Source organism: Eublepharis macularius, chromosome 17, assembly GCF_028583425.1.
Source record: "Eublepharis macularius isolate TG4126 chromosome 17, MPM_Emac_v1.0, whole genome shotgun sequence".
NCBI lineage: Eukaryota > Metazoa > Chordata > Lepidosauria > Squamata > Eublepharidae > Eublepharis > Eublepharis macularius.
In genome coordinates this window covers 30,003,496-30,028,208 of record NC_072806.1, presented here as the reverse complement: position 1 = coordinate 30,028,208, position 24,713 = coordinate 30,003,496, and the positions used below count along the sequence as shown (strand labels likewise).

General features: G+C 48.6%; 1 protein-coding gene across 3 annotated transcripts in view; it reads right to left on the bottom strand.

The window, feature by feature from the left end:
• SPECC1 (sperm antigen with calponin homology and coiled-coil domains 1) overlaps positions 1–24,713 on the bottom strand; it is a 108,914-nt gene that overhangs the window by 55,756 nt on the left and 28,445 nt on the right. For all 3 annotated transcript variants that reach the window (XM_055001354.1, XM_055001352.1, XM_055001353.1), the window contains one exon: positions 225–1,783. In XM_055001354.1, the coding sequence (XP_054857329.1) occupies positions 225–1,783 (1,559 nt within the window). The remainder of the gene's footprint in view (positions 1–224; positions 1,784–24,713) is intronic.

Below are 24,713 nucleotides of genomic sequence, written 5' to 3'. Positions count from 1 at the left end.
CAGAAATGGGAGCAGAACGGGATGTTTTCCTTGCAAAGCAGCAGCCCTGGCGAACAATTGTTTGGGGCACAATGCACAATGGAGCTGCGCTGCTCCCTGACAAAGCTGCCCCAGATCCTGCAGGGATTCCAGCTTGGCTCTGCCTGCCCCTCCCAAGCTGTCCCAGACCAAGCCCTGGAATCTCCACCCTACTGAGGAAGAGGAAAATGCCATTGCTGCGTTACCTTGGACAGCTGCCCTTGCAAGGTCTTCACTTCGCAATTTGCCTTCAGCAAGTCCTGCTTGAGTTCAGTGCAGGCCAGTTCCAACTGGTCTTTCTCCACTCGGGTCGCTTTCAGCATCTCACGGACTTCCGAGTTGTTTGCGTCCGAGCCCATGGCGTCGATAGCCGCCGCTTTCTGTTTCTCACTGTCCAGCTGAGACCGCAGAGAGCCATTCTCGATCTTCAGGCCTTCCAAAGAGACCTTGCAGTCCTCCAGCACCTTGGCCAATGCACCACTGCTCTGCCGTTCCACCTCCAAGAGGACGTTCAGCCTCTCATTTTCCTCTCTCAGGCTTTTGACAGAGGCCTGGGACTCCTGGTGTTCCCTCTCCAAGCTCCGCAGGCTGCTCGTCAGCTGCTGCTGAATGTTCAACATCTTCTCCCTTTCAAACTGGGCCTTCTCGAGCAGCTCCGCACACTTCTGCTCTAGGTCATGGACCTTGGCCTCTTGGGCTTTGCTTTCATCGTTCTTGGTTCGCTCTTGCAAGAGGGCCACCAGCTTCTCATTTTCTTGGCTCAGCTTCTCAGCCCTCTCCTGGTGCTGGCAGAAGGACGTCTCCAGCATGGCCTTCTCTTCGGCCAGCTTCTCGTTTTCAGCCGTCAGTTCTTGAACCACCTGCTGCTGGTCGGAAAGCTCCTGCAACGTGGCCTGAAGTTCTTCGGCCGTGCTGTGGTGGTTCTCTTCCATCCTCTGGATCCTTTCTGTGAGGGAGGCCACAGAGAGATCACTGACGTTGTTTGGCGAGCTCCCTGAGGTAGAGCATCTGGAAGTCTTGAAGGGGGTGCTGCTGGAGGAGACGGGTCTAGAAGGTACGTCCATGATATGTTCGAAGTCGGAAGCATCGGGTGACAGGGAAGCCTTGGTTACATCGCTGCTGGAAGACCCAGAATTCCGTAAGGGAGGCCCATTCAGTCGTCGGTAGCTGTCGCCCACATTGCCTTGCACAGAAAGTTTGGTTGGACTTCCAAAGCTGGACTCTTGCGTAGTGGGGGTCGGAAGACTGCTATTACCGCCGCTGCTGCTTGTTGTGTCTGTCAATGGCGACTGCTCTATATGATTCAGTTTCTCTTTCAACAGCCGGTTCTCTTCCCCCAGGCTCAGGAGATCTCTCTGGAAAGCCTTGTTTTTTTCCTGAAGAGCCCGTACAAATGGCTCCACGTTGGCTGGTAGCGCTGGCAAGGCATCTGCATTCTGGTCCAAGAGGCTGGCCGCATCAAAACTTGGTGGTTCTTGGCGTTTCTTCAGCTCACTTCGGAGTTTGGTAATCTCAGAATCTTTTGTCTTGGCTTCGGCCAGGAGCTCTTTAACCTGCGACTCCAGAACGGCCTTGTCTCCACCTTCAGCCTCATTCTTGGATTTGGCAGAAGGGCGCAAGTGCTTGGTGGGTGTCGGTGTTCCGGAGGAAGTTGGGCTAGGTTGAGTCTTCCTAGGCCGCAAAACGGCTTTTTCTCTGGCCACAGCGGCTGTTGGCAGCTCCCGAGGAGCCGGAATTCCAGTACGCTTTGATGATGGAATGGAACCTAGAAAAGAAAAGGGTATTTTTAGATTGGGGAGGGGGGGAAGACACCTACAATTTACGCTTAAATGCCCTTAGGCAGAGCTGAATTGTCCAAAAAGATTTCCAGCAACATTTCTTCCACTCCAGCTTTTTTTATCCAATAGTGCACTTAATGTTGGACAACAACATCCAGGCCTTCAGTTCCAAACCACTGGAAAATGCCTCGTACTCCACCTGACCAGATGGGGTGTGAAAGGAACACTTTTATTTTTCACTTTTGAATATGGCTGGACAGAGGAAGAAAAGAGTTTTAGGCTGGAAAAGACTGCTCAGATGTTTCTGGCTGGCGTAAACAGCTGTTGGAGGAGTGTTTTCCAAACCTTTGGACAGTTGGAACTGGAGTATTTCTGATTTAAAACTACAGGCATGCTTTACTCTTGGCACTCCAGAAGACACACACAGTTTTCTGAATCAGCTCCCAGCATGTTGGTCAGGCGCGCTCAGATAACGTTGCCCTCCACGCCCCTTTGCTCATATTTTCTGAGCAGCCGCATGATGCTGTCCCTTACATATCCTGCGCCCCCCCCCCACACACACAATTTTCTCCAGTCTTGCCCTGATCAATTTGGTGCCATCTTTTTGGCATGACTGCAATCAAAGTATATTTGAATTCCAAGAAGATCAGAAGATGTGCGTTTTTGCACGTCCCGCCCCCACTGGCACCATTTTGCTTGTCTCAGCCCCCATCAGAACTATCCTCTCCTCAATACATGCTAGAGTTTTATTTGTGGCTTTAAAAAATAAATGAAATGGGAACTGTTAGATCACTATAGATTTATTTTTTGAAGTCTCCAGTTTTTTTAATTGCGGAGTTCTACGGTGGAAGTAACACAACGGCAATCTAGCAATTCCTCATTTTTCCTTTTAAGCCCTCTGGTGGACAGGGGGAGTTGGCATCCAAGGGGGAAGGGGACTGAGGCAAGGAGAGGGCATCAAAATCTGCTGTGCGGCTGTTCCATGGCTGCAAATGCCTTTTCAGACGCAACGTCAACAAGTGTTTCACAAAGAATTGTCTCCGTGTGGACACAGCCCAACACATCGAAGGAATTAAAAAAAAAACCTTACCAAAATGTCAAGGGTTGGATCCTGCAGTTATATTAAGCTAATGGTGGGGTGATATCTGGAAAACCTCAAATAATTGTTCCAAAGTACATTCTGTCAGAATGCAATGTTTTAAGCTGTATACACAAGGTGGTATCTTATTCCAAAACGGACCTCCCATATCTTTTAATTCCAGCTCAGCGCTTTTGCTGGAAAGGATGCAACACCCTCGGTTCTTATATACATTATTGGTGGGAATGTCCAGTGATCGAACCTTTCTGGAGTCAGATTCATTCCCTGATTTTACATATCACAGGAAATGATCTACCTTTTCTCCCAGAATCATTCCTATTGACATACTGGCCAAACTTACAACTGTGGAAAGATAAAATGGAGACCATTAGCATCCTCATTGCAACTGCTCAGTTAACGGTAGCTGCATTTTGGAAAAACCCTAAAGCCCCTGGCATAGGGCAGTGGTATAAAAAAGTCTGGGATCACTTCGTGATGGCTAAGTTAGCGGACAGCATGACACAACTTAATAATGCTGACTACAGCACTAAATTTCACACCACTTGGTACCCAATTCTGCAGCATCTCTCAGAAAACGATATAATCCCTCTTACAACTATCTACAAAAATCTTCTACATTTTTGAAAACCTTGGTTGTTTAAAATTATAATAAGTTTTTTATAATTTCCTGGTTGTTATGTTTTACTGTATTTTAATGTTATTAAATTATTATTTTTTAAAAAAGCTAATGGTGGCGCGTTACCCTATGCCATGAGTCTTACACGGCGGCACAAAAGGTTCCTGCACCAGAGGAAGGTATCTTGTTTGGCATTAGTGAAATACATCCACAGCATCCTTTCCTTTTCCTTTCATCTGATTAACACTCCTCGATTAAAAGTCTTGAGCGGTCAAAAACTGTCTGCTGAGTAGCATTATCTGGACACAACATTAAACCAATGAAAAAAATCTTGCAACAGCAAGGGTAAAATTTGGAGATCTATCAGTTAGAAGGAGTAAAATTAAGTTATGGTAAGATATGAAAAATTATCTAAATACTGGGTTAAAAACCTATTCCTAAGGCTAATATAAAGAGGACACTCCAGCAAAATACGTGTTAAAAGTACTAATTTTCTCCTGAAAACAGCCACAAAGGTGGTCTGAATAAGGAATCTTGGTTAATCTTCCTGGCGCGGGCTGCGCATTCAAGCGTGTTAATAAAAAAAGCTCTAAAGCAATTTGGGGTAGTTAAATAAAAAGCATAAGAAGGCAATGCTTTTGGTGGAGGGATACCGAAAAATAAAGAGGAACAAACCCTGTGGGCACGAGACCATGTGCTCAAATAATCCCTTTCTTGGATATTCTTCTTAATCTAAGACTGCAAATTCCACGCCCTGAATAGTGTCAGGATTTAGCCCAATAAGATAAAGTTTTGTGTCTAGAATCTTGAACCAAGAGGAATGATATGAATCTGCTTATAATAGGGATAGACAGGGCTCATTTCGAGGGGGAACGCATAGGAACACAGTTCCAGCAGTTCCCCCAAAGAGGTCACATATCAGGTGGCCCCGCCCACCTGACTCTCGGCCATTTGGGGCCCATTTTAGCCTGGATTGGGGGCGCAACGGCCCAGATCGGGCCTCTGACGGGTGGTGGATCACTCTCCCACTCATGAGCGGCCCGATCCTGACCATTTTGGGCCCCTTTTCAGCCATGTTCAGCCCTTTTTGCCATTTTGGGCCCAATTTCAGTCCTGAATAGCCAGGATTGGGTCCAAAACAGCCAAGATAGGTGATGTCAAGGGGTGTGGCACATGCAAAATCAGTCATGCTAATGACACACTTCCGGTGATGTCAAGGGGCATGGCATATGCTAATGAATTATGGTAATGATCATGCTAATAAGCCCATCCACTTCTTTTTCTACGAAATGACCCCTGGGGATAGATATCCAGAGTTACTATTGAGCATTTTAAGGTGTAAGTTAAAGACTAGTCGCCAAGCTCTAGCTTCCAAAGATGGTTAACCCAATTCTGCTCGTAGGGACACTCCAGCTACAGATTTCTGGTATGTTGCCATTGGTTCTGATCTACTCCGTTTTCATTGCTTTCCTTGGAGACTGTTTTGATTCTTTCATGCACCATTTCTACATTTTGTGCAGTTTGCACGCGACTGACAAAAAAAAATAACACTGGAAAAATTCATTGATTTGTAACCAGGGGGAAGGGAACACTGGTACGAGCAAAGAAACTAAATGCAAAAAGCCATGAGGATAATTTCTAACAAAACTGAAATGCAGGTTACCTGAATCTAACCAGACAAGTGTTGACATCTGGACTAAACACTAATAAGGCACCTATCAAACGATATGGGAAGCACGTCAAAGCATCATCAAGACTCCAGGGGGCACCTGGAGATTTCCTAGAATGACAACTGATCTGCAGACAACAGAGATCAGTTCCCCTGGAGAAAATGGAAGCGTTGGAGGGTGATGTCTATGACATTTTACCAACTGAGTCTTCTCCCCTCCTCAAACCCTGCTCTCCCCAGACTCTACCCAAAATCTCCAGGAATTTCCCAAAACAGAATTGGCAGCCCTATCTTTTTCAATCTGTAAGACTATGTAGCAGGAAAAAACACACAATAGAACTTGGCCATGACCATGTTGCAGACCCCCCCCCCCAAATGGGCATGGCATATGCACACACAAGATCAGTCCTCCATATTTGGCCCCCTGGAGCTTCCCCCTGCTCAGGAAAAAGGCCGTTCATGAAAAAGACACCCGACTAGACAATTCATCCTCCACAGCAGCAGCGCTTCGACAGCAAAGCCCCAGAGCCCCATCGTTAACCGGCTGACAGCAAACAACGGAGCCTTTGATTCTTTTAATCACATTACGTGCACTTAATTGCAAATCCTGACTATCAATTCCTTCCTGGGAATGAGCGCCTGCTTTTCTTTCTCAAACACACAAATTGCCAGAAATTAAATCATTAGCATTTAAATGAACAGCAGCAGAAAAACTCTGCAAGGTTGCATTCCAGAGGAGGAGGCAGAGGAGGAGGAGGAGGAGAGGGGAGACTGCAATGGGGAGGAAATCTGGACCCTAAATTTCAGACATAACTGATTCTCTCTACTTAGGGTTGTATCTGGAAAGTGTTTATGTTACAACTGAAAACCAACAAGTAACCAACAAGGGATTTCCTAAGGAAGAGCAGCCAAGGGTCCGCCACCCTGTTCACGGACCTTCCTTATGCCAGGCTGCAGGCCAGCTCGGGCCACTGGCATTCTTGCTGAGTTCTGATTCAGAGGCAGCAAGATGTTTGCCCACATTAAAAAATGGGTTTCAAAAGCTGCCAGACGATCAGCAGGCTTCAAAATCCCATCGCTGCTGGAGTTACATTTGCAACATATAGCACAGTCCAGGACTGTCAATATTATGGGATACTCAGCAACTACTGTTCTGGTCACCTGTGGCAGGTACAAACAGCCTCCATGTATATGGACATATGCCTTATACAGAGTTAATGCTGGTAGGGTAGCTGCAGTAGTCTAATATAGCAAAGCAAAAGAGAAGTCCAGTGACACCCTAAAGACTAATGTTTATTCCAGTAAGAGCTTTTGTGAATAAGAGCTCCCTCCCTCAGATACAATGAACTCACTAGAACTCAGGGAATCAATGTTGTTAGTCTTTTTGCTTTCACCTGTTGCTTTGTTTTTATCCGGACCATCAATCCATTGGGGCTCCAAGGCCTCAGGCAGAGAAAGACCTTCCTGTAGCATCTGATTCCAGATACTTTTAACTGGACATTCCAACTGGAAGGTAACTAGAGACAAGGAAGGTTTATAAAACACTGGTCCCCCCCCCGCCACTTTTTAGGCCACAAATGATTCACAAAGGCGAGAATGTCCCAGGGAACGGTTAAAGGGCACCTCGCTGAAAATAAGTAGGTCTGGATCTGGTCCACGCCTGGATGAGAGACATCCTGTGAGCCCAGGGAGTGCCACAGTGGACAAAAAGAGGGATATACATCTAATTAATTAAAATAAATATGAACACGTGGACCAGTAAGAGAGCCAGTTTAGTGTACTGGTTAAGAGCACGGGACTCTAATCTGGAGAGCTGGGTTTGATTCCCCACTCCGCTTGAAGCCAGCTGGGTGACCTTGGGTCAGTCACAGCTCTCTCAGGGCTCTCTCAGCCCCACCCACCTCACAGGGTGATTGTTGTGAGGACAATAATAACAGATTTTGTAAACTGCTCTGAGTGGGCGTTAAGTTGTCCTGAAGGGCGGTATATAAATCGAATGTTCATATTATTATTTTGTGGGCCAGAAACTTCTGTGGCCAAAAATCTCACACTGTGTAATCCGCCTTGCGTCGCAGGGAGAAAGGCGGACTATAAATGACATAAATAAGGAGATGTGTGGGGCTATAGAGGCTCCATCACTACAACGCTGTACACACTTGCTGGCTCCAACTCGCCATGCTGCGAGGGGGCTTATTTGTATGGCAGATGTATTTTTGGATCACTGGGGCTGGAGGATGAAGCAGCCCCAGAGAACATGGCACTAGGCAACTCCTGCCCGGAAAGGTCCTTAGGAAAGAGAATATTTTCTGATGCACCTTCTCCCAAAATGAAAATGCTTTGCAGCCAGCACGCTGAACAGTGTGGGGGTGTGAGGGATGGGAGACAGTGAGAGGGTTGAAGGAAAGATGCCCCTCCACACAAAACACACACTCACAGAGCGGGGTGGGGGGAGGATATTTTGCACAGTGCAGCTCTTGTGTTGTGTTACAGGCGTAATAAAAGGCCGAAGACAAAGGATGCAGTGTTCAGAGGGGGAAAAAAAAGAAGAGATAGCAGGCATTTTCTGGCCAGATCGCAAGCAGCCCACCCACACCCCGGCTACATTTCGGCAGCTGCAGCCGGGGAAACTGGAAAGCGGAGGCCGCGCCCTGTGTGGCTTTTTCTTCTCACTGAAGGCTGCTGACGGTGTGCAGGACTCCTGGACTGGCTCTTATATCACGGAATCACCGGATAAAGGACAATATGACACCACCACATTTGATTAATGATCTGGATTTCAGCTCTTTAACAATATCTAAGTCATATCCACTTGCCTGAATCGGGGAAGTTCCCAGCCCGCTCCGGGTTGTCATATTTTTGCAGGCTCTTGGCTGAGTCATCAGCACCCCAAGACGCTGTCCGCTTAAGGGTTTTTTGTACTCGTTTAACGGTCACACAGGGATGCCCCAATCTGCCCCTTTTCATTCCTTTTTGCTTTCTTCTGTTGCTGTCGTGAGCTTTTTTTTTTGCCCAGTTTTGCCACTGCTATTCCTGATTTGCTTGCTTTTTAATGACATTTTGATGCAAAAAAATCACGTTAAAATGGTATGCATTTAAAAAGAATTCAGCGCAACGATACAGGCAGTGATGCAAAAATAAAAGTGTGTGAGTTTGATCTGCATAAAGAAGCAGCAAAATTAAAAAGACATCCTTTTAAAAAAAATTAAAAACAGCAGGTCTGTGAAGTTTAGGAGCATTCCAAGTCTCCAGCAAAGATTCCTGAGAACGGTTGTTTAGCGACAGTGCTGAGAATGCCTGTTGGAGACCCACAGTCTCTGATGGGACCTGGCTAGAGCTGTCGGTGGCTGTACTGGGACGGAGGGCTGCAGGACTACAGAAGTTGGGGAAATGGCTGCTTTTTTCACTTGTTTCCATCTTCCTAAACTTTGACTATGGTATGGTCACTTACATCTCCAGCCTGGCGAATCCAGAGGCCTCGTACTGCCAGTGAATTGTAGGGGGCCAATGTTGCACACCCCGTATTCCATTCTGCAGCTGCAAGAATGTGACGCCGCAGTTCACGGTAGTTCAACAGGCTAAGCAAATTCAGACCTTGCGGTTCCTGGGTCAAGTCCCGGAGAATCCACAACACCCACAGAAACCTCCTCCCCCGCATACACTCCTGCAGTGTCTAGTTTTTATGGGGAAAGGAGGCTTGCCAGTTAAACCAGTTTAAGCCCACAGTGCTCACAAGCCTAAAGATGCTTCCGCTAGCAGGGAGATGCGGTAGAAAAACCTGTCTCACATTGGGGTGGTCAGGCTGCTGTTAAAAGGTAGTGGATCAGGGCCAGTAGCCTGCTGTCCTACAATTTTCAAGGACAAGGAAACCAACCATTAGGCCCCGCTGTGATCATGAACACCTAAGCGGTGGGCAAAGCCAAATATTCGCACCCAGGAAACCATGCCTGACCAAAAAAGGTTTTCTTTGAGGGATCCATTTTCTTTCCTTGGTTGGTGGAGCAGCCCCGGCTAACGGAAGAGCCCCGGGCACCCTTTGTGGAATGCATGCCCAGGCCATGACCCAGCTAGCAGTTACTAAATGCTCCGACAGCAGCTGCAAGTGAAGGCCATGCCAAAGGTCCCATTAAAGAGGACTTTATGTTCCAAATCATCCAGAGAGGGAAAGAACAAAACATTCAAGGGGAAGTGGCTTCTTTCTAGTTCAGATGGCTGTGGCATCCCCTTTGAAAGGCTGTGTCGCTTTTCCTCCTCTTGTGAACGTCCCATTGGGGCGTGTGTTTTTTTCCTCTTCCAAATGGTAGAACCGCATGGAACTACACTTCTTGCCATGCATGCCAGCCCTGTGACCTTCAGGTGGCAAAGAATTCTTGCCTTGGCAGAGCAGCTGAAGTTTCCCTCTGGGCAGCCCAGTGATCTCACCCAAAAAAACTTCTGCCCAACCTAGCGGGCCAGAGGCCTGTTCAAGGTTACTTGGGCCAGGACTAGACCCGGCTCTGCCTTCCCTGTTGCCGGCCTCAACTTCCTTCTGCCATGTTGGCAAAAGGTGGCCTTGTGCAAATCCCCACAGGACACTGTTTGATGGCGTGAGGCTTTAGGTTGGTTTGTGGCTCCTACAAAAGACCAAAATGGTCACTAAATAGGGTTGCCGGGTCTCTTTACCCTCCCAGCGGGAGAAGGGGGACCCAGCGCTTATCTTCCTGGCACTAGGGGATTCTCCTCACGTGCACAACTGTACCAGAAGATGACATCACTTCCAGGAAGTGACATCATCATGCAAGGTTGTGGGGGCACACGCATGTGCTTCACTGCAGGCCCATTTGGGCCCCAAACCAGCCCAAATTGGCCCACTGCAAAGCGCAGGACTGCTCTTGGGTTGGCATAATTACATCAGTGACCACACTCGGGAGGCCCATTCCCTGCAGGCGAGGTAGCGATGACGGGGTGGGGGGGGGAAAGGTGGTAGTGTGGGATCCCCTGCCCCCACTAAGAGAATAGGATCCCTATCACTAAACTTTAAGTAGGAAGTGGAAGTGGGAAGAGACAGCAAACTACTACAGATCAGGCAGAAACTGCTGCCTGAAAGCCATTCCTTCCCTTTGCTGGTGAATTATCAGGAGCAAGACGTACTTGCTCCTTGGCAGCCTTGGGTCAGGAAATGGCCCAATGGCCCCACTGTTTTCTCCTGCCACATGTCTGGCTGAAGAAAGGGTGTGGGGTGCAGCTGCTGTTAAAAAGACACTGCGCTTCAACCTCAAGCTGGGAACGTGGTCTTTACGTTAAAACTCGGAGCTAAGGGTGAAATTTCAGAAGAAACCCAGTGCCAGAGAGGAATCCGCTGTACAGGAGCAGCACAACGATGAATAACAGGAGCTAGAGACCAAATGGCGATGCTATCGTTTTCATGGCCCTGCTTGCAAGCTGGCCCTGCCAGAAACAGGATGCCAGCCACAATGGACTTTGGGCCAGTCTCAGCACGGCAATTAGGCCTTCTTTACTGGTGTGGAAAAGTCTTCTGGAGAGTAACAGACACAAGAGAACCCAGAGGCCTGTCGTGAGAGCAGGCATGCAAACCCCCTCCAAAGGTGTCCCGCTCTCTCAGTGGTTAACTCCTGATGTGTCCCCGGAGCTCAGTGAAGTAACTAATTTTTCAAGGGCCGACAGCACAAAAGACAGTCGTGGCAACCCCCCGCCAGCCCCACGGAGCGCAGGCTCTAAATAATAGAGGCACATTCCCCCAGTGCTTAGGAGATGAGCTTCAGAGAGGAGGGGGAAAGGGAAGGAGCACGCAAACAAAGGGGAGATAGAAGAGGCAGAATCCAACCAAGTACCCCAAAGGCTTTGGGCTGCTGCTGGAAGGGGGAGGGCAGCAGAGTTATCAAGAGGCAGAAGCCAATTTCCATGCAGCCCACACTGTGGAACTGTGAGATAGAAATGCATTTTCCACTGCGCTCAACGCCCAGCCGGCCACAGGAGACAGACAGTGTCCGGGGCGGAAGCTGGAAAGCCTGCCGGAGAGATAACTAGCAGAAGAAAGAAACTGCAGGCAGACAGGCTGGATTCTGCCCCAGTCTGGCGGCGATCCTTGCTTCCCCGCCCCGCAGGTTCTTCGTTGGACTCTGAGGTCCAATAGACGGAAAGGCCGAGAAGTGACCCCGAATGTGTCCACAGGCTGAGTGGGGGCAGGGAGATTCTATCTTCCATCACTGAGACCAAGAAGGAACCTTCTTGCCCCACGCCCATCTCCCCTTCTATCCTGCTGGCTTTCTATAACAACAATAACATTCGATTTATATACCACCCTTCAGGACAACTTAACACCCACTCAGAGCAGTTTACAAAGCATGTCATTATTATCCCCGCAACAGCAAACACCCTGCGAGGTAGGTGGGGCTGAGAGAGCTCTGAGAGAGCTGTGCCTGACCCACGGTCACCCAGCTGGCTTCAAGGGGAGGAGTGGGGAATCAAACCCGGCTCTCCAGATTAGAGTCCCCCGCTCTAAGCCACTACACCAAACTGGTTCTGTTTTGTGTTGTTTTGTATGAGTAACAGAGAGGTCCAAAGCACTCAAAAGTGCATTTCAGCAAGGCTGGCTCTTGCACCTTCCTTCCTTTACCCCTTGGAAACTGCTCTCTAATGGGGGAGGGATGAGCTGCATGCCTGAACGCATGAAAAACCCCACTTTGTTTCAGGAACGAAGGATTCTAACCTTGCATTCTCCTTGACCTGACACGTTTCTCCGTATAGTTTTTCCAGCATGGTTTTTTCCAACATGTGACTCCCCCACCAGAACAGCCCAACTGGACCACAACCAGGGTCCACCCACTCCAGCAGCAAACCAGGTGATCTCGAAGGCACGCAGCAGCAGCACAGAGGCCAGGGGCTCCTTCTGTAGCTTCCCCTTGCTGTCGCTCACCAGCAATTGATATATTCCAATGCATGGTGCCTCTGAACATGGAGGTTCTACTTAGCCATGGATGTCTCTCTCCTCCTCCAGGGATTTGTATAATCTACTTTTAAAGCCAGCAAAGGTCTTTTTGAACACTTGTGACCCAAGATCCTTTTCTTTAAAAAAAAAAACTGGTGATGCTGGGAACTGATGCCAGGACTTTGTGCATGCAAAACACGTGTCTGTCACTGAACCACCACCCCTTCTGGTCTAAGGTGGTACAGTCCTGCTCCAGAGCTATACCACATGATATTTCCAGGTGCAATTATTGGGACTCTAGCTTTCTAACCTCTGGGCAGTGCCTGCTCCAACCCTCAGAGAGACCCACCACCAGGTGGCCCTCCATCTTTGTGCGAGAGAGTTGCACGCCATGTAGAAACCACCACTGTAGCCCAGAGCCAGTCTATTTGCAGAGGAATTAGTCACACAGCCAACACCCAGCTGAAAGGGCTGATCCTGCCACTGCAGGTCTGCTGTCTCTCCGGGCAGATATCAGAAAGTGCCTGGATGGAACAGATTGAGAGTTGCTGAGGGCAGAGGGGACAGCGTAAAGCAAAGGCACCTTCTACGCGTGCACCTCTAATGGCCTCTGGATCTCACACTTGCGCAGAGCAAAGATGCCTGACCCAACTGCGGCCAGAGCAAGGACTGAGAACTGCAGGCTGATGATTCGGCTGACTAGATCAAGACGTGAAGGCCATCAATCCCACAGCCTCTTTGGCTCCCAAGCCCACCGTGTCCGGGCATCCAACTCTTGTCAACCTCTGGAGATCAAGCAACAGGGGCAGCTGCTGAGGCACCACCCAGGCAGGGCCCAGAAGAAACCTTAAGCGCTCCTGTACACTGAGACTGTCTAATGCTTCCTTTCCAGTATGCAATAATTACATGTTGCACAAGCAATATAAAAATCAGGCTCCGGCAAAAGGAAAAACCTGCAACCTGCATATAAATTATGCAAATGGCACAATTTCCCTTCTTCACACAATTTAATCAGACAGCCTTACTGTTTTGCATAATTAGCTTTCCCTCTGCTAGTCAGAGATCTGCAGTTCTACCTTTTCGCTTTGGGAAAGCTTATCCAGACTAGGCATTTTCAAGCAGCCATGAGGGCTAGAAGCATGCTTTAACAAAAAAAATCAACTCCAAGGTTTTCAGGAAGCTGCGGTCTGCTCATAGCACCATGGTGCTGAGCTTGTGCGACACACCACGCAATACACAGTTCCTCTTGAACAGCTCCATGCTTCCATCTTCCCAAAGTGGGAAGGAATGTGAGTAAAAAGAGGATTTGGAAAGCCCTGCTGGATCAGGCCATCTAGTTAAGCAGTCAGTTTCTAACAGTGCCTCTGAAAGGCTCATAAGCAGAGTATGAAAGCAACAGCCCTCCAGCAGCTGGTACTCATTACACTGCCTCTGAACATGGAGGTTCCTTTTAGCTACCCTGTCTTAGAACAGCTGTGGTGTGTAGAGGCATGCCCAAAGCCAAGGCCTCTGGGTCCTTCTTCAGCCCAGGTGGCAGGTGAGGGATTCTTCCATAAGAAGGCTAGGACTCTCCCCTGGAAGGAATGCAGCCCGGAGGGTGGCAATGGCAGCTGAGAGAGAGACTTTTCCAGTGCAGCAAAGCTCTGTCAAAGGTGACGCAATCTCCACCAGATAAGCATCTCCACACATTGTCAAGCTTTATCTAAAAAGAGGACTCCAAACCCAAAACGTAAAAGGGCCTGAGAAACTTCAAAGACATCCTAACCAAGCAACTGGAGGAGGGGAGGGCTCTGAAAATCCCACTGGCTTCTTATGAGCCAAGATTACTATTGTGAGTCTTCAGAGGTAAAGGCAGTCCCCTGTGCAAGCACTGAGCCATTACTGACCCATGGGGGGACGTCGCACCACGACGTTTTCTTGGCATACTTTTTACGGTGCGGTTTGCCATCGCCTTCTCCAGTCATCTACACTTTACCCCCAGGAAACTGGGTACTCATTTTACCGACCTCGGAAGGATGGAAGGCTGACTCAACCTTGAGCCGGCTACCCGAACAAGCAAAGCAGCTCCCAAATATTTTTAAAATGCAATTCCTTACGATAACCCTGTAAAGGTAGGTCAGGGTTAGTGTGCCCATATTACAGAAGGAGAAGGTGGGGCCAAGGCAGAGAGCGAGGGAGCTGCTGATGGTTATCAAAAAGGTCAGTGCAAAGGGGACTTTCCTGCCCTTCACTCTCCAGCACCGCCCCCCTCCAAATGTCTCCCCTCCAGTACCGATCTTGCTGCTCCGGTTAGGTCTGGGCTTGCAACCCAGACTATATGCCTAATGCCTCTCACACTGCCTCCAGATCCCTCCTTCAAGCCCCCCTTTTCCACAGAGGCTGCATCACAAGCTCCAAGCCCCCGTCCCTTCTGAAACAACAAGGCCTGGTTCACACATGTAGGAGCATAAAGCGGGAGAATGGACAGCGCTGCATGAGGCTGAAGGTGGAGGATTAACTTTTGGAATGAAAACTCCCTGCAAAGAGAAAGGTGCCAGGGAGAAAGGTCTGGTTCACACACCCAGGGAGGATGAACTGGATCAATGTGCTGCAGGGGGTGGATTCTAGCCACGAATGTTCTTTCCCACAAAAACCTGTCCTGCAAACAGAAAACTAGCTAAGAGGAAGAAAAGTTCTCTCCGCCCCTTCCTCTCTCCGCTCACCGGGCTGGTTTTCTATTTGCAAGCTGTGGCTTTTTAAACATCAGGAGCATTCCAAAAGGTGATCCTCCTCCTGCAATCTGAAGTGGTACAGTCTGATCGATCTCATCAGCCTCCCAGGTGTGCGAGCCAAACTAAGGCCAAATACAGCTGAAAGGAGTGCCCCCGACCCCCCTTTCCTATATACTTTACACCAGATTGTTAAATGCAAGGTCCTTGGGGCAGGAGCCTGACCTTTTACTGGTTCTCTGGGACACCCTCATCAAGCACATTGCTAAATAGCAGCAGCAGCAGCAGCAACAATAATAATAATTCACAGCATTTTGCATGCATCCTCTTAGCAACCATGACAATGGGTAGGCCAATATTATTATGCCCATGTTACAGACAATAAAGAGAGGACTAAAGGCCAGCCGGAGAATTCACTGGGTCCACAGCTCCCACCATATAACACTACTATTCCTAATGTTAACTTCCCTACAGTCAAGTAAAAATATAGTTGCCAGCTCCGGGATGAGAAATTGCTGGAGATTTTGGGGGTACAGCCTAGGGAGGGCAGGGTTTGGAGAGGGGAGGGACCTCAGCCGGGAATAATGCCATAGAAACCACCCTCCAAAGCAGCCGTTTTCTCCAGGGGAACTAATCTCTGTCATCTGGAATCAGCTGTAATTCCAAGAAATCTCCAGGTCCTGCCTGAAGGCTGGCGACCCTAAGTAAAAACACCGTGTGAGGAAGGAACAGCAGCCACTTCAAACTGAGCAAGGCTCTTCACTGCTGAGCATTCCCTGAACAATAAAGAGTCCATTAGCAGCTTTAAAGTCTAACCAACTTATTTGTAGCATAAGCTTTCGAGAACCACAGCTCTCTTCATCAGATGCATCTGACAAAGTGAGCTGTGGTTCTCGAAAGCTTATGCTACAAATAAGTTGGTTAGTCTTAAAGGTGCTACTGGACTCTTTACTATTTTGCAACTACAGACTAACATGGCTAACTCCTCTTGATCTATTTCCTGCACATAAATTCAAGAAGTCAAGGATGATGACGGGGACCAATTTCAGGAAGTACAATCCTTGCGAACCGTGGTTGGAACATTTTCCAAACTTCTCATCTCTGGCAATTCAAAAATTGCTGTTTCCATTTCAAGTCTCCCTCGTACAAACTGATCTCACCGGGCCTCTATTTCAGGGCCAATTTCTCTTTCCTCGGACACAGTTTCCTCTCACCTTAACCATTTTGGTGTTATTTTGCCTTAAAACATGTCAGTGCCGAAGATGAATGAAATTAATTGGGAACACCCTGAATAGAAACATGGAACAAAAAAGCATCACGGCAACAATATATGAAAGCAAAATGGATCAGAAAAGAGCACCTTCTTGTACTCCCAGTGAAAAAAATACACCAGGAAGAGTGACATATAAAACTTCAGGATGATTCGGAAAAAAAAGAGGGAGCTGTAGCAGGAAGTGCCCTGGGAAGAACAGTCCATCCCACATCTACTGAAAAACGACCAAAGCAGAGGTTCTGAACCCCTTCATCTACCAGCCTCCCTCTGTAAGGAGGTTCGAAAGGCATCAAGTTTTAACAATGCTGGTCAGCAGCTGCACTCTGTAAGTCAGCAAACAGAGCCATATCAGAAGAAGGGTTTCCAAGGAGCAGGGTAAATAAAACGCAATGAAACCTGACCTTGCCGGCAAAATCCATGCAAAATCCACTGGGCCGTCAAGTTCACGCAGTGGAAGACAGACACAAGCACCTCGACAGGCAAGCAAACCTCTACATCCCTGCTTAGCCTGTGCAGCATTTGTCTTATTTGGGCTTGCAAAAATAATATTTTACTTCTGGTAAAACAAGAATCACTGTGAAGCAATCTGTAGATTGGGGGGGGGGGGCAGACTTGGTTTATTTTACATTTCAGGGTTTCCAGGTGTCTCTCAGAGCTACATCTGTCCTGACCAAAGCTGGCAAAGCAAAATTTAGGGTGAGTATCTTCTGCACCTGACTTCATAGATTTTAACATTCTGACATCAACATTAGGTAATCTGTTGAATAAATGTCCTGCCCTGACATGGAAGGAATGCTGAGGTCTAGTCACAGACCCTGCTGGGCTGGCACTGTCTGGCTGTTGATCATCACCTGAGAAAACCACTGCAGGGCGGGGCTAGTGGTGAAGGCCCCCCCTCCCCCCGCTCATGACTCTGCCCATCAGGAGGCCAGCCTCCTCTGAGCCCAGAGATTAATCATTACCCATACTCTTTGCTGGGGCAGGTGCCACAGAAGCAATGATATCAGGCTCCGGCCTTCCGAGCTATGGAAAGCCAAGTGGAAAAGAAAACCCCAGGTTGGCTGCATCCTTCTTGCAATGCCAGGACACAGTCCTAGGAAAAGGTCCGCTTCACTGACAGTAGCAGTAGCAGTAGCAGCAGCAGTGTGCTTATATGCTGCTCTTCTGGACAAATCAAAGCCACGCTCAAAGCAGTGAACAAAGTCAGGGATGTTATTATCCTCACAATACAGCTGTGGAGCTGGGGCTGAGAGGAGTAGCTGACTCAAGGCCACCTGCAGAGCTCATGGCTGTAGCGGGAGTCAAACTAGCAGAGTGCTGATTTCCAACCCAACCACTTACCCACTATGCTACAGCAGCTCTCTGCTGCTGCTCCTAAAATTCCAGCCAACACCCCATTGCAATTTTGCATGGAAAAGAAACAGAGGCTGGGATGGGGCTATACATAGAGGGGCTGGCTTGGGATTCTGGGTCTCCCTCGATGAATATTTGAGGAGCCTTGCTGACTCAGGCCAGTGGTCCATCTAGTCTAGCATCCTGTCTCACAAAGCAGCCAACCAAGGGGAGAGAACCCTAGGCCTTCCCTTGATACCACCTCCTAGGACTGATATTCAGAGGTCACTGGCCTCAAGATTGGGCCAGGAGGAGAGGGAAGAAAGGAGTCACTCAGAAGAAGTTTCCTACCAAGGGGCTCGTCCATCTTTCCTACCAAATTCTAGGGGTTCTGAGTTAGCAAAAACAACAATTGCAATCACTACCAACTAATATTCAGCTCTTTCCATGAAGGCACAATGCAACAGGGGTTGCAGAATAAAATGAACCGGGGTGGGGGGGAGGTGCTGCTTCAAAGAGCTTCCAATATCAGTGTTGCCATTAGACAGTGGGGAAGAAAACACCAGCCACAAAGGAGGAGGGGGCAAGGAGTCCGTATGAAGCGGGCATCTCTGAGCGCATAGCAATTATTTATTTCGTGCACTTTTACCCTGCCCATCTTCCAGAGTGTTCTGGGAGACACACACACTTCTCCTTCCCCCTCTTCACAACAGCCCTATGAGGCAGGCTAAACAGGAAGCATGTGACTGGCCCAAGTTCTCCCAGTAAACTCCCCATGGGCGGGGGGGGGAGGATTTGAACCTAGGCCGCCAGATTCTGGTTCATTGCTCCAACCACTACACAACACTGTTTCCAGGAAAGAACATTACATCATGCCAACTCTCCCAAACCATGACCAATAACTTATAACAACTTTTTCTTTCCAAAGTAACATAAAGGGTTTTTTTTTTAAATAAAAAAACGGCACTCTCTCTTTCAGGTGCCTTCCCTATTATTCCTGGTTTCTGGATGGGAAAATTCAGCCTTCAAGAGAAACGTGCTCAAGGATACAACCGTGCATCTGTTCTGGAGCTGCAATCTAAATCATCTTTTTCCCCAGAAAAAAAGTCCCAACTCTTTGTTTGAGGGCTCCCAGCCAGCTGGGATTAGGAAGAATGCTTTACCAGTTTTAAACCCTAGCACCCCCGCCGCCATTTAGACTTTATCACCCCTAATAAAATGGTTGTGAGTTTGCAAAATGCATGAGAATCCTATGTAGGATCAATCTATCTCCCCCCCCCCCACCCGCCCCATTCAACCCCTCGGGGCTTGCTCTCCCACTGATCCACTCAATGCCATGTTGTTAATGGATGTTGATTGCAGAAGTGGAAGTCGAGCTCGTCTCACTTCAGGACCCCAGGGGAGTAGTAGATGTGGTTGACAGAAAACAGACGTGCAGTCAAAAGGCCCAGCCTGGAGGCACGCAAATCTCGGCCTTTGAAGGTCATTTCGATTGCGAAGCTGCCCTTCCCAACTTCTCATAGCTAAATGAGAACAGGAGGCCTCCACTCAGCCCTGAATTTCAGCATTAGTTCTAGGCATGCCTCCCAACTGAGCAGGAAACCCAGAACAGTGATTTACACAGAGGTGCAACAGGCAGCCCTGCCCAAAGTAGGGGGACATGTTAATCCTGCTGCATCTCTGCCCTAGGAGAGACTGGATGATCCTTCCAGGCCTACCCTGAGGTACAGGAAAGACCACACTGCATCCCCCCCACTTCACCCAAAGCAAAGACTGACTGGAAAGAGGCACGACCAGAGTAAAGCACGCAGCCTCTGAGGCCAAAGTACTCTGAACTCCCAGGAAGCTTTAATCACGTTCTCCAGGCGCCCAGCTTGGGAAGCAGGCAGAAGAAAATAACATTTCAGGGAGGGCAACCTTGAAGCGCTGGTTATCAGCCGGTGGTTAAAAAGCAACATTCTGGAGAACAGAAAACCAGGGCCGGAGAGACCTGGCTGGGTCCACCCAGTGCGTGGGCTCATGTGGAAGCATCCGTCAAGCCCCCACCCTCAGCCCCCATTTTAAGAACAACCGAAGTCAGAGGCGTTTCTAGGTCACACTATGGTAGGGGTATGTGAGCCTTTTTTGGCAGCGGCCAACTAGGGAAGCTCATATGTGGTATAGCAGTAGTTTATTTACTTATTTCATTTACACCTTGCCTTTCTCTCCAGTGGGGACTCAAGGCAGCTTACATTATTATCCTTTCCTCCATTTTCTCCTCAGAACAACCCTGTGAGGTAGGTTAGGATGAGAGTACGTGACTGGTCCAAAGTCACCCAGCCAGCTTCCATAGCAGAGCGGGGATTTGAACCTGGGTCTCCCAGATCCTAGTCTGACACTGTAACCGCTACACCCCTCTCCTTCTAGTCTACCTCATAAGGTTGCTAGGAGAATAAAATGGCAATTCATGTATGGCACCCTGTGCTCCTGGGAAGGCGGCAGATTGGTCCTCTGTGGGTTTGCCTGATTCTTTCTTATAGCCATGTGGATGTCTGACAGCGCAGCCTGAAGAAGAAGGGCACCAAGGGACTTAGAAGGGTCTTCCCTTCTAATTCCGCTTAGGATGGCATTGTCTCTCTGCCTCCTTGGGCAACTGACACAACTTTTATCGGAGAACATAGAATCAAACAAGGACATAGGATTTTCGGGACAGAATCATCTGGGGGGAATAAACGCGGATCGCTCACTCTAAGGAGAGCCCCGTGGCACAGAGTAGTAAACAGCAGTACTGCGGCTCAAGCTCTGCTCACAACCTGAGTTCAATCCCAGCGGAAGCTGGGTTCAGGTAGCCGGCTCAAGGTTGACTCAGCCTTCCATCCTTCCAAGGTCGGTAAAATGAGTATCCAGTTTCCTGGAGGTAAAGCGTAGATGACTGGGGAAGGCCATGGCAAACCACACCGTAACAAAAAGTCTGCCAAGAAAACGTTGTGATGCGACGTCCCACCATGGGTCAGTAATGACTCGGTGCTTGCACAGGGGGACTACCTTTACCTTTACTCACTTCAAATGCAACATCTCCACATTCTGGCAGTCGTGGGTTCGCTTCCCAATGACTGGCCAGCATTACTCCAGAGCAAACCAAAACAAACCAAGGCTGCCTCTGAACCATTCTGGAAAGAGGGAAATGCTCTTTTCTAGTTTGCAATCTTCCTCCTCCTCTCCCTTCCTTCAAACCTTGCTGATCCTCCTCTCTGTCCTCCTCAACAATCTTCTAGATTAGGCCGAAACAATAGTGTGCTTTCAGGAGGAAGAGATCCAATCACCAGATGTTCCGGGTCACTGTCTCTCGCTGGCCTCCACCCCAGCACCGTTCGCCCCTCTCCCCCCCGCCACCACTTGGGTAGCTGGAGCCAGCTGCTCGTGTGATTCAGATCATAGCAGGAATATAACTATTAAGAAGGGGCAAACTCTACTAAAGGTCTTATTACAATGGCAATTGGGCGCTACTGCCCCTCCCCCCAATTTCCTCCCTTCTGAAGAAACAAGATATAAAACAGAGTTTGTCTCTTCAGCTTCCTCATCCAAATTTTTCTTGGATTAGCAAAAAAATTCAGCAACTTCCAAAGACGAGAGTCGGGCTCTATAAAAATGCCCTCAGATGTGTGTTGATCGTGTTCCATCCAAGCGGCCTTTGAGGCTAGAAATGAGGCCAGATCCCACCCACCGCCCGCAAGAGCGGATTAGTCAGAGATTTTGGGAGAGGAGTCATCAACCCCACTTCCTGCAGTATTCAGTGTGGCTCCCCAGGTGCAGCTGAGAGTTATGAACGAGGAAGTCCCAGGTTTGAATTTCACATTTGCTACCATGCTCTCTGCAGGCAGCCTTAGCAAACCCCCCCTCTCTCAGCCGCTGTTCACCTTGGCAATATGGGGATAATAATTATATTAAGCCTACCTTACAGCGGCAATTGTAAGGGTCGCATGACAACATATATGAAACCCTCTGAATGGCTGTAATAATACACGTGCAAGATTTTCACCACCAGGACCTATTCCAATAAGGATAAACTGACCCAAAGGGGACCTTCTTAACCACACAAACATAGGGTATGGTTCAAGTTTTAATGCCTTCGCCCTGGACAAAACAAACTCAGCCTCACGTCCACAATGTCTAATACTGATGTTTCGTACAGGGTAATGTACAAAGGATATTTGCACTCTCAAGACTGTTTTAGAAATGCTTTTTTTAATATCTGTGGGTGAAGGGAAGGGAATGCACTCTGTTATGTCCTCTGGATCGATGTATATGTTCAGAAAGCAATATCAAAGTACTTCTTAACTCAATAAACAATTATCTTGTGGAACTCTCTGCCACAGGATGTAGCGCTGATGGCTGCTTGCTTGGATAGTGGGGGGTAGACCAATTCATGAAGGAAGAGAAGACTACCAGGGGCGATCAGTCCTGATGGATAAATGGAACCCCTGAATGCCAGATACTAGGGGCCATAACAGGAGAATGCTTTGACCTCTGCACCCCAACCTGTCTCTTGTGGAAAATTAGGTGCTGGATGAGATGGGCCCACCATGATTAGATCCAGCAACACAGCGAGTCACACGCATGAAGCATGCCTCCCCCCATATGTCTACACCAGACAGGCACTTCTTGACTCACACAACTAAGATGCTCAGTTCTGTAGTCATATCCTGCAATAAAGCAGCTCGTGAACTTTTGCTGACTCCCATCAATCAGGTAGGGCTGGAGAATCCCCCCTGCAGATGCAAAGAGGAGCTTCTAAGGATGGGCTGTCCCAACTGGGAAAAGGGAAAAGGATATAGCAGCTCTGGAAAAGTAACAAAGAAGGGCAGCCAAAATAACCCAGGGGAAGAAGCATCTTTCTCTATGAGTCAGAGAGCTTTTCTGGTTAGTGAAAGAGACAACCAAAGAGGTTGATAAAATTACACATGTTCCCCTCCTTCTCGTATGATTTTAGAATGTCAGGTCACCCGAGGATAACGACTGGCAGTGGCAACAGATTCAGGGCAGAGGGGGAAAAAGCCTTTTGCACGCTGCTTTGAGACGGGCTGATGGCCACCAACTCTGAATCTAACCAGAAGGGGTGAGACAAGTGCAGACTCTCTTTCGCTGAGGCCAGGACGGTCCCATGGAAAAGACCGCCTGCGCATTGCTTCCGTGCCAGGAACACGGAAAGCGGCTGTGCGGCAGAGGCAGCTGGTGTCAGCCACTGCTGAAGACAGAATGCTGGCTGAGATGAACCCTCAGCCTGGTCCAGCCAGGCTCAGATTCTTTCCGCCAAACTGCCTGGGAACGAGAAAGAGAAGACGCCACCCCATTCAGCCCTCTGAACCCAAAACTCACCCGCCAGGCAGCAGATGCCTCCTTTCTTTGAGACAAGCAAAACTAGTCCGAAGTATTTGCAGGGGGCAGGGTGTGGGGAAGCTACTGGAATTTGTGCTTCAAATTGCCCTGGGGTGTTTCCCTGTGGGGGCAACTACTATTTGCAGCTGCGCTGGCATTCTCCGACTGTGACAAACGTCTCCAAAAATCCCCTCGAGGTACCGGCACACCTAACCCAAGGTGCGCCCTTTCGACCCATCCCAGTTTTTGTGCAGGTCTGCAAAGTTAAAGGCATCCGATGCCTTTAACTTCGAAACTGATGCAGGGTCACTGCCAATAATAACAACATTCGATTTATATACCGCCCTTCAGGACAACTTAATGCCCACTCAGAGCGGTTTACAAACCATGCCATTATTATCCCCACAACAAAACACCCTGTGAGGTGGGTGGGGCTGAGAGAGCTCCAGAGAGCCATGACTAGCCCAAGGTCACCCAGCTGGTTTCAAGTGGGGGAGTGGGGAATCGAACCTGGCTCTCCAGAGTAGAGTCCTGCGCTCTTAACCACTACACCAAACTGGCTCTCAAGCCAAGTATACGGGCCAAGAGGGATGACCAGCATTGGCTGAAGCCACTCTAGCAAGATGGACTGCAGAAAACATAAGCATTTCTAGCCCACGCAAGAGGTCTCAGGAGGACGGGCACCCCGCCAAGACTCTTGCAACTGCCATGTAAGATTTTCAAGCACACATATGATCAGCCAGAATCAGGAGGTGCCAACCTTTCTTTTAACAAGAGCTAATTCTCAGCAGTGAAAACTATACGGAGCTATTCCCACCATCCTGGGCTCATCACCAAATTTTGTTCTGGCCTAGAAATAGAACACAGACTAGGAAGAACACCAGAAATGAAGTTCTCGGCAAAGCAGCGGGGAACTACCTGCAGCTCATCGGAACTCTCAAAGGCAACTCTACCTCCCAACAGGTGCTGGGGGATAAACTATGCGCCTGCCTTAAGGTTTAGAAAATGAACGCTGGACCAGACGGCTCTTTGGCTGGATCCAGCAAGCCCCTTTCATTATCAACCTGATCCAAAGGTAGAAGTGGGTGGGATTAGTCTGTTATCAAAGATAACGAATCAAACATAAAGAAAATGTGGAAGTGGACCGAAGCGCAAGGTATACCCCCACACCAGGCACATGGTAAGCTGTGGGTGGTCCAGAGAACGATTTGAAACTATGATGGACAACGCTAATCAGAGCCATGAACTTGCATTATGATCCCAAGCCAAGCCTTAGTCCACCCACCCTGGCCTGGCAACAATGGCTACAATAGCACTGTCCCACCTTCCAGGATTGTTGTTGCAAGGATCACGCAGCTAAAATATGTGAACCACGTAGGATACATGACAGGTAAATATTAAATGATACTCTGAAATGGGAAGGAGAGTGGAGGAAGGGTTCAGGAAAAGTCTTACCCAAAAGAGAGAGGAAGGGATGCGCATCTTAAAACGGAGCTTCCATCATTTATAAAAGATGATCACAACAACATGATGGAAAACCAGAGAGGAAACCCAAGACCATCTGTTTCTCAGCAGGACCACTGCCATCAGCGAAAGATTTTCTGGTGGCAAGGAAGATTAACTTGGCCAGGAAGAAAGGGGGGCATAAGGCTAGGATAAAAGAAGGAAGGAAGGAAAGCAAACTCTTCTCAGCAATGTCCTTCTAAAGCAACCAAAATGGAATCTAAGATGACAAACTTATCCAAAGGGGCTCTGCACAGAGCCAACTGCAGAGGACAGCTGAGTGGAGACCTTGCTGGTCCCCCAAAGTTGGTCAAGGGTCCATCCCCACCCCAACAGCCCCTCCCTTTGCAATCTGCCAGGTAAAAGGAGCAAACGATGGGCACGTTACCCAAGAGACCTAAACTCTAGGAGCCAAGTTCTTCAGTTCTTGGGCCAGA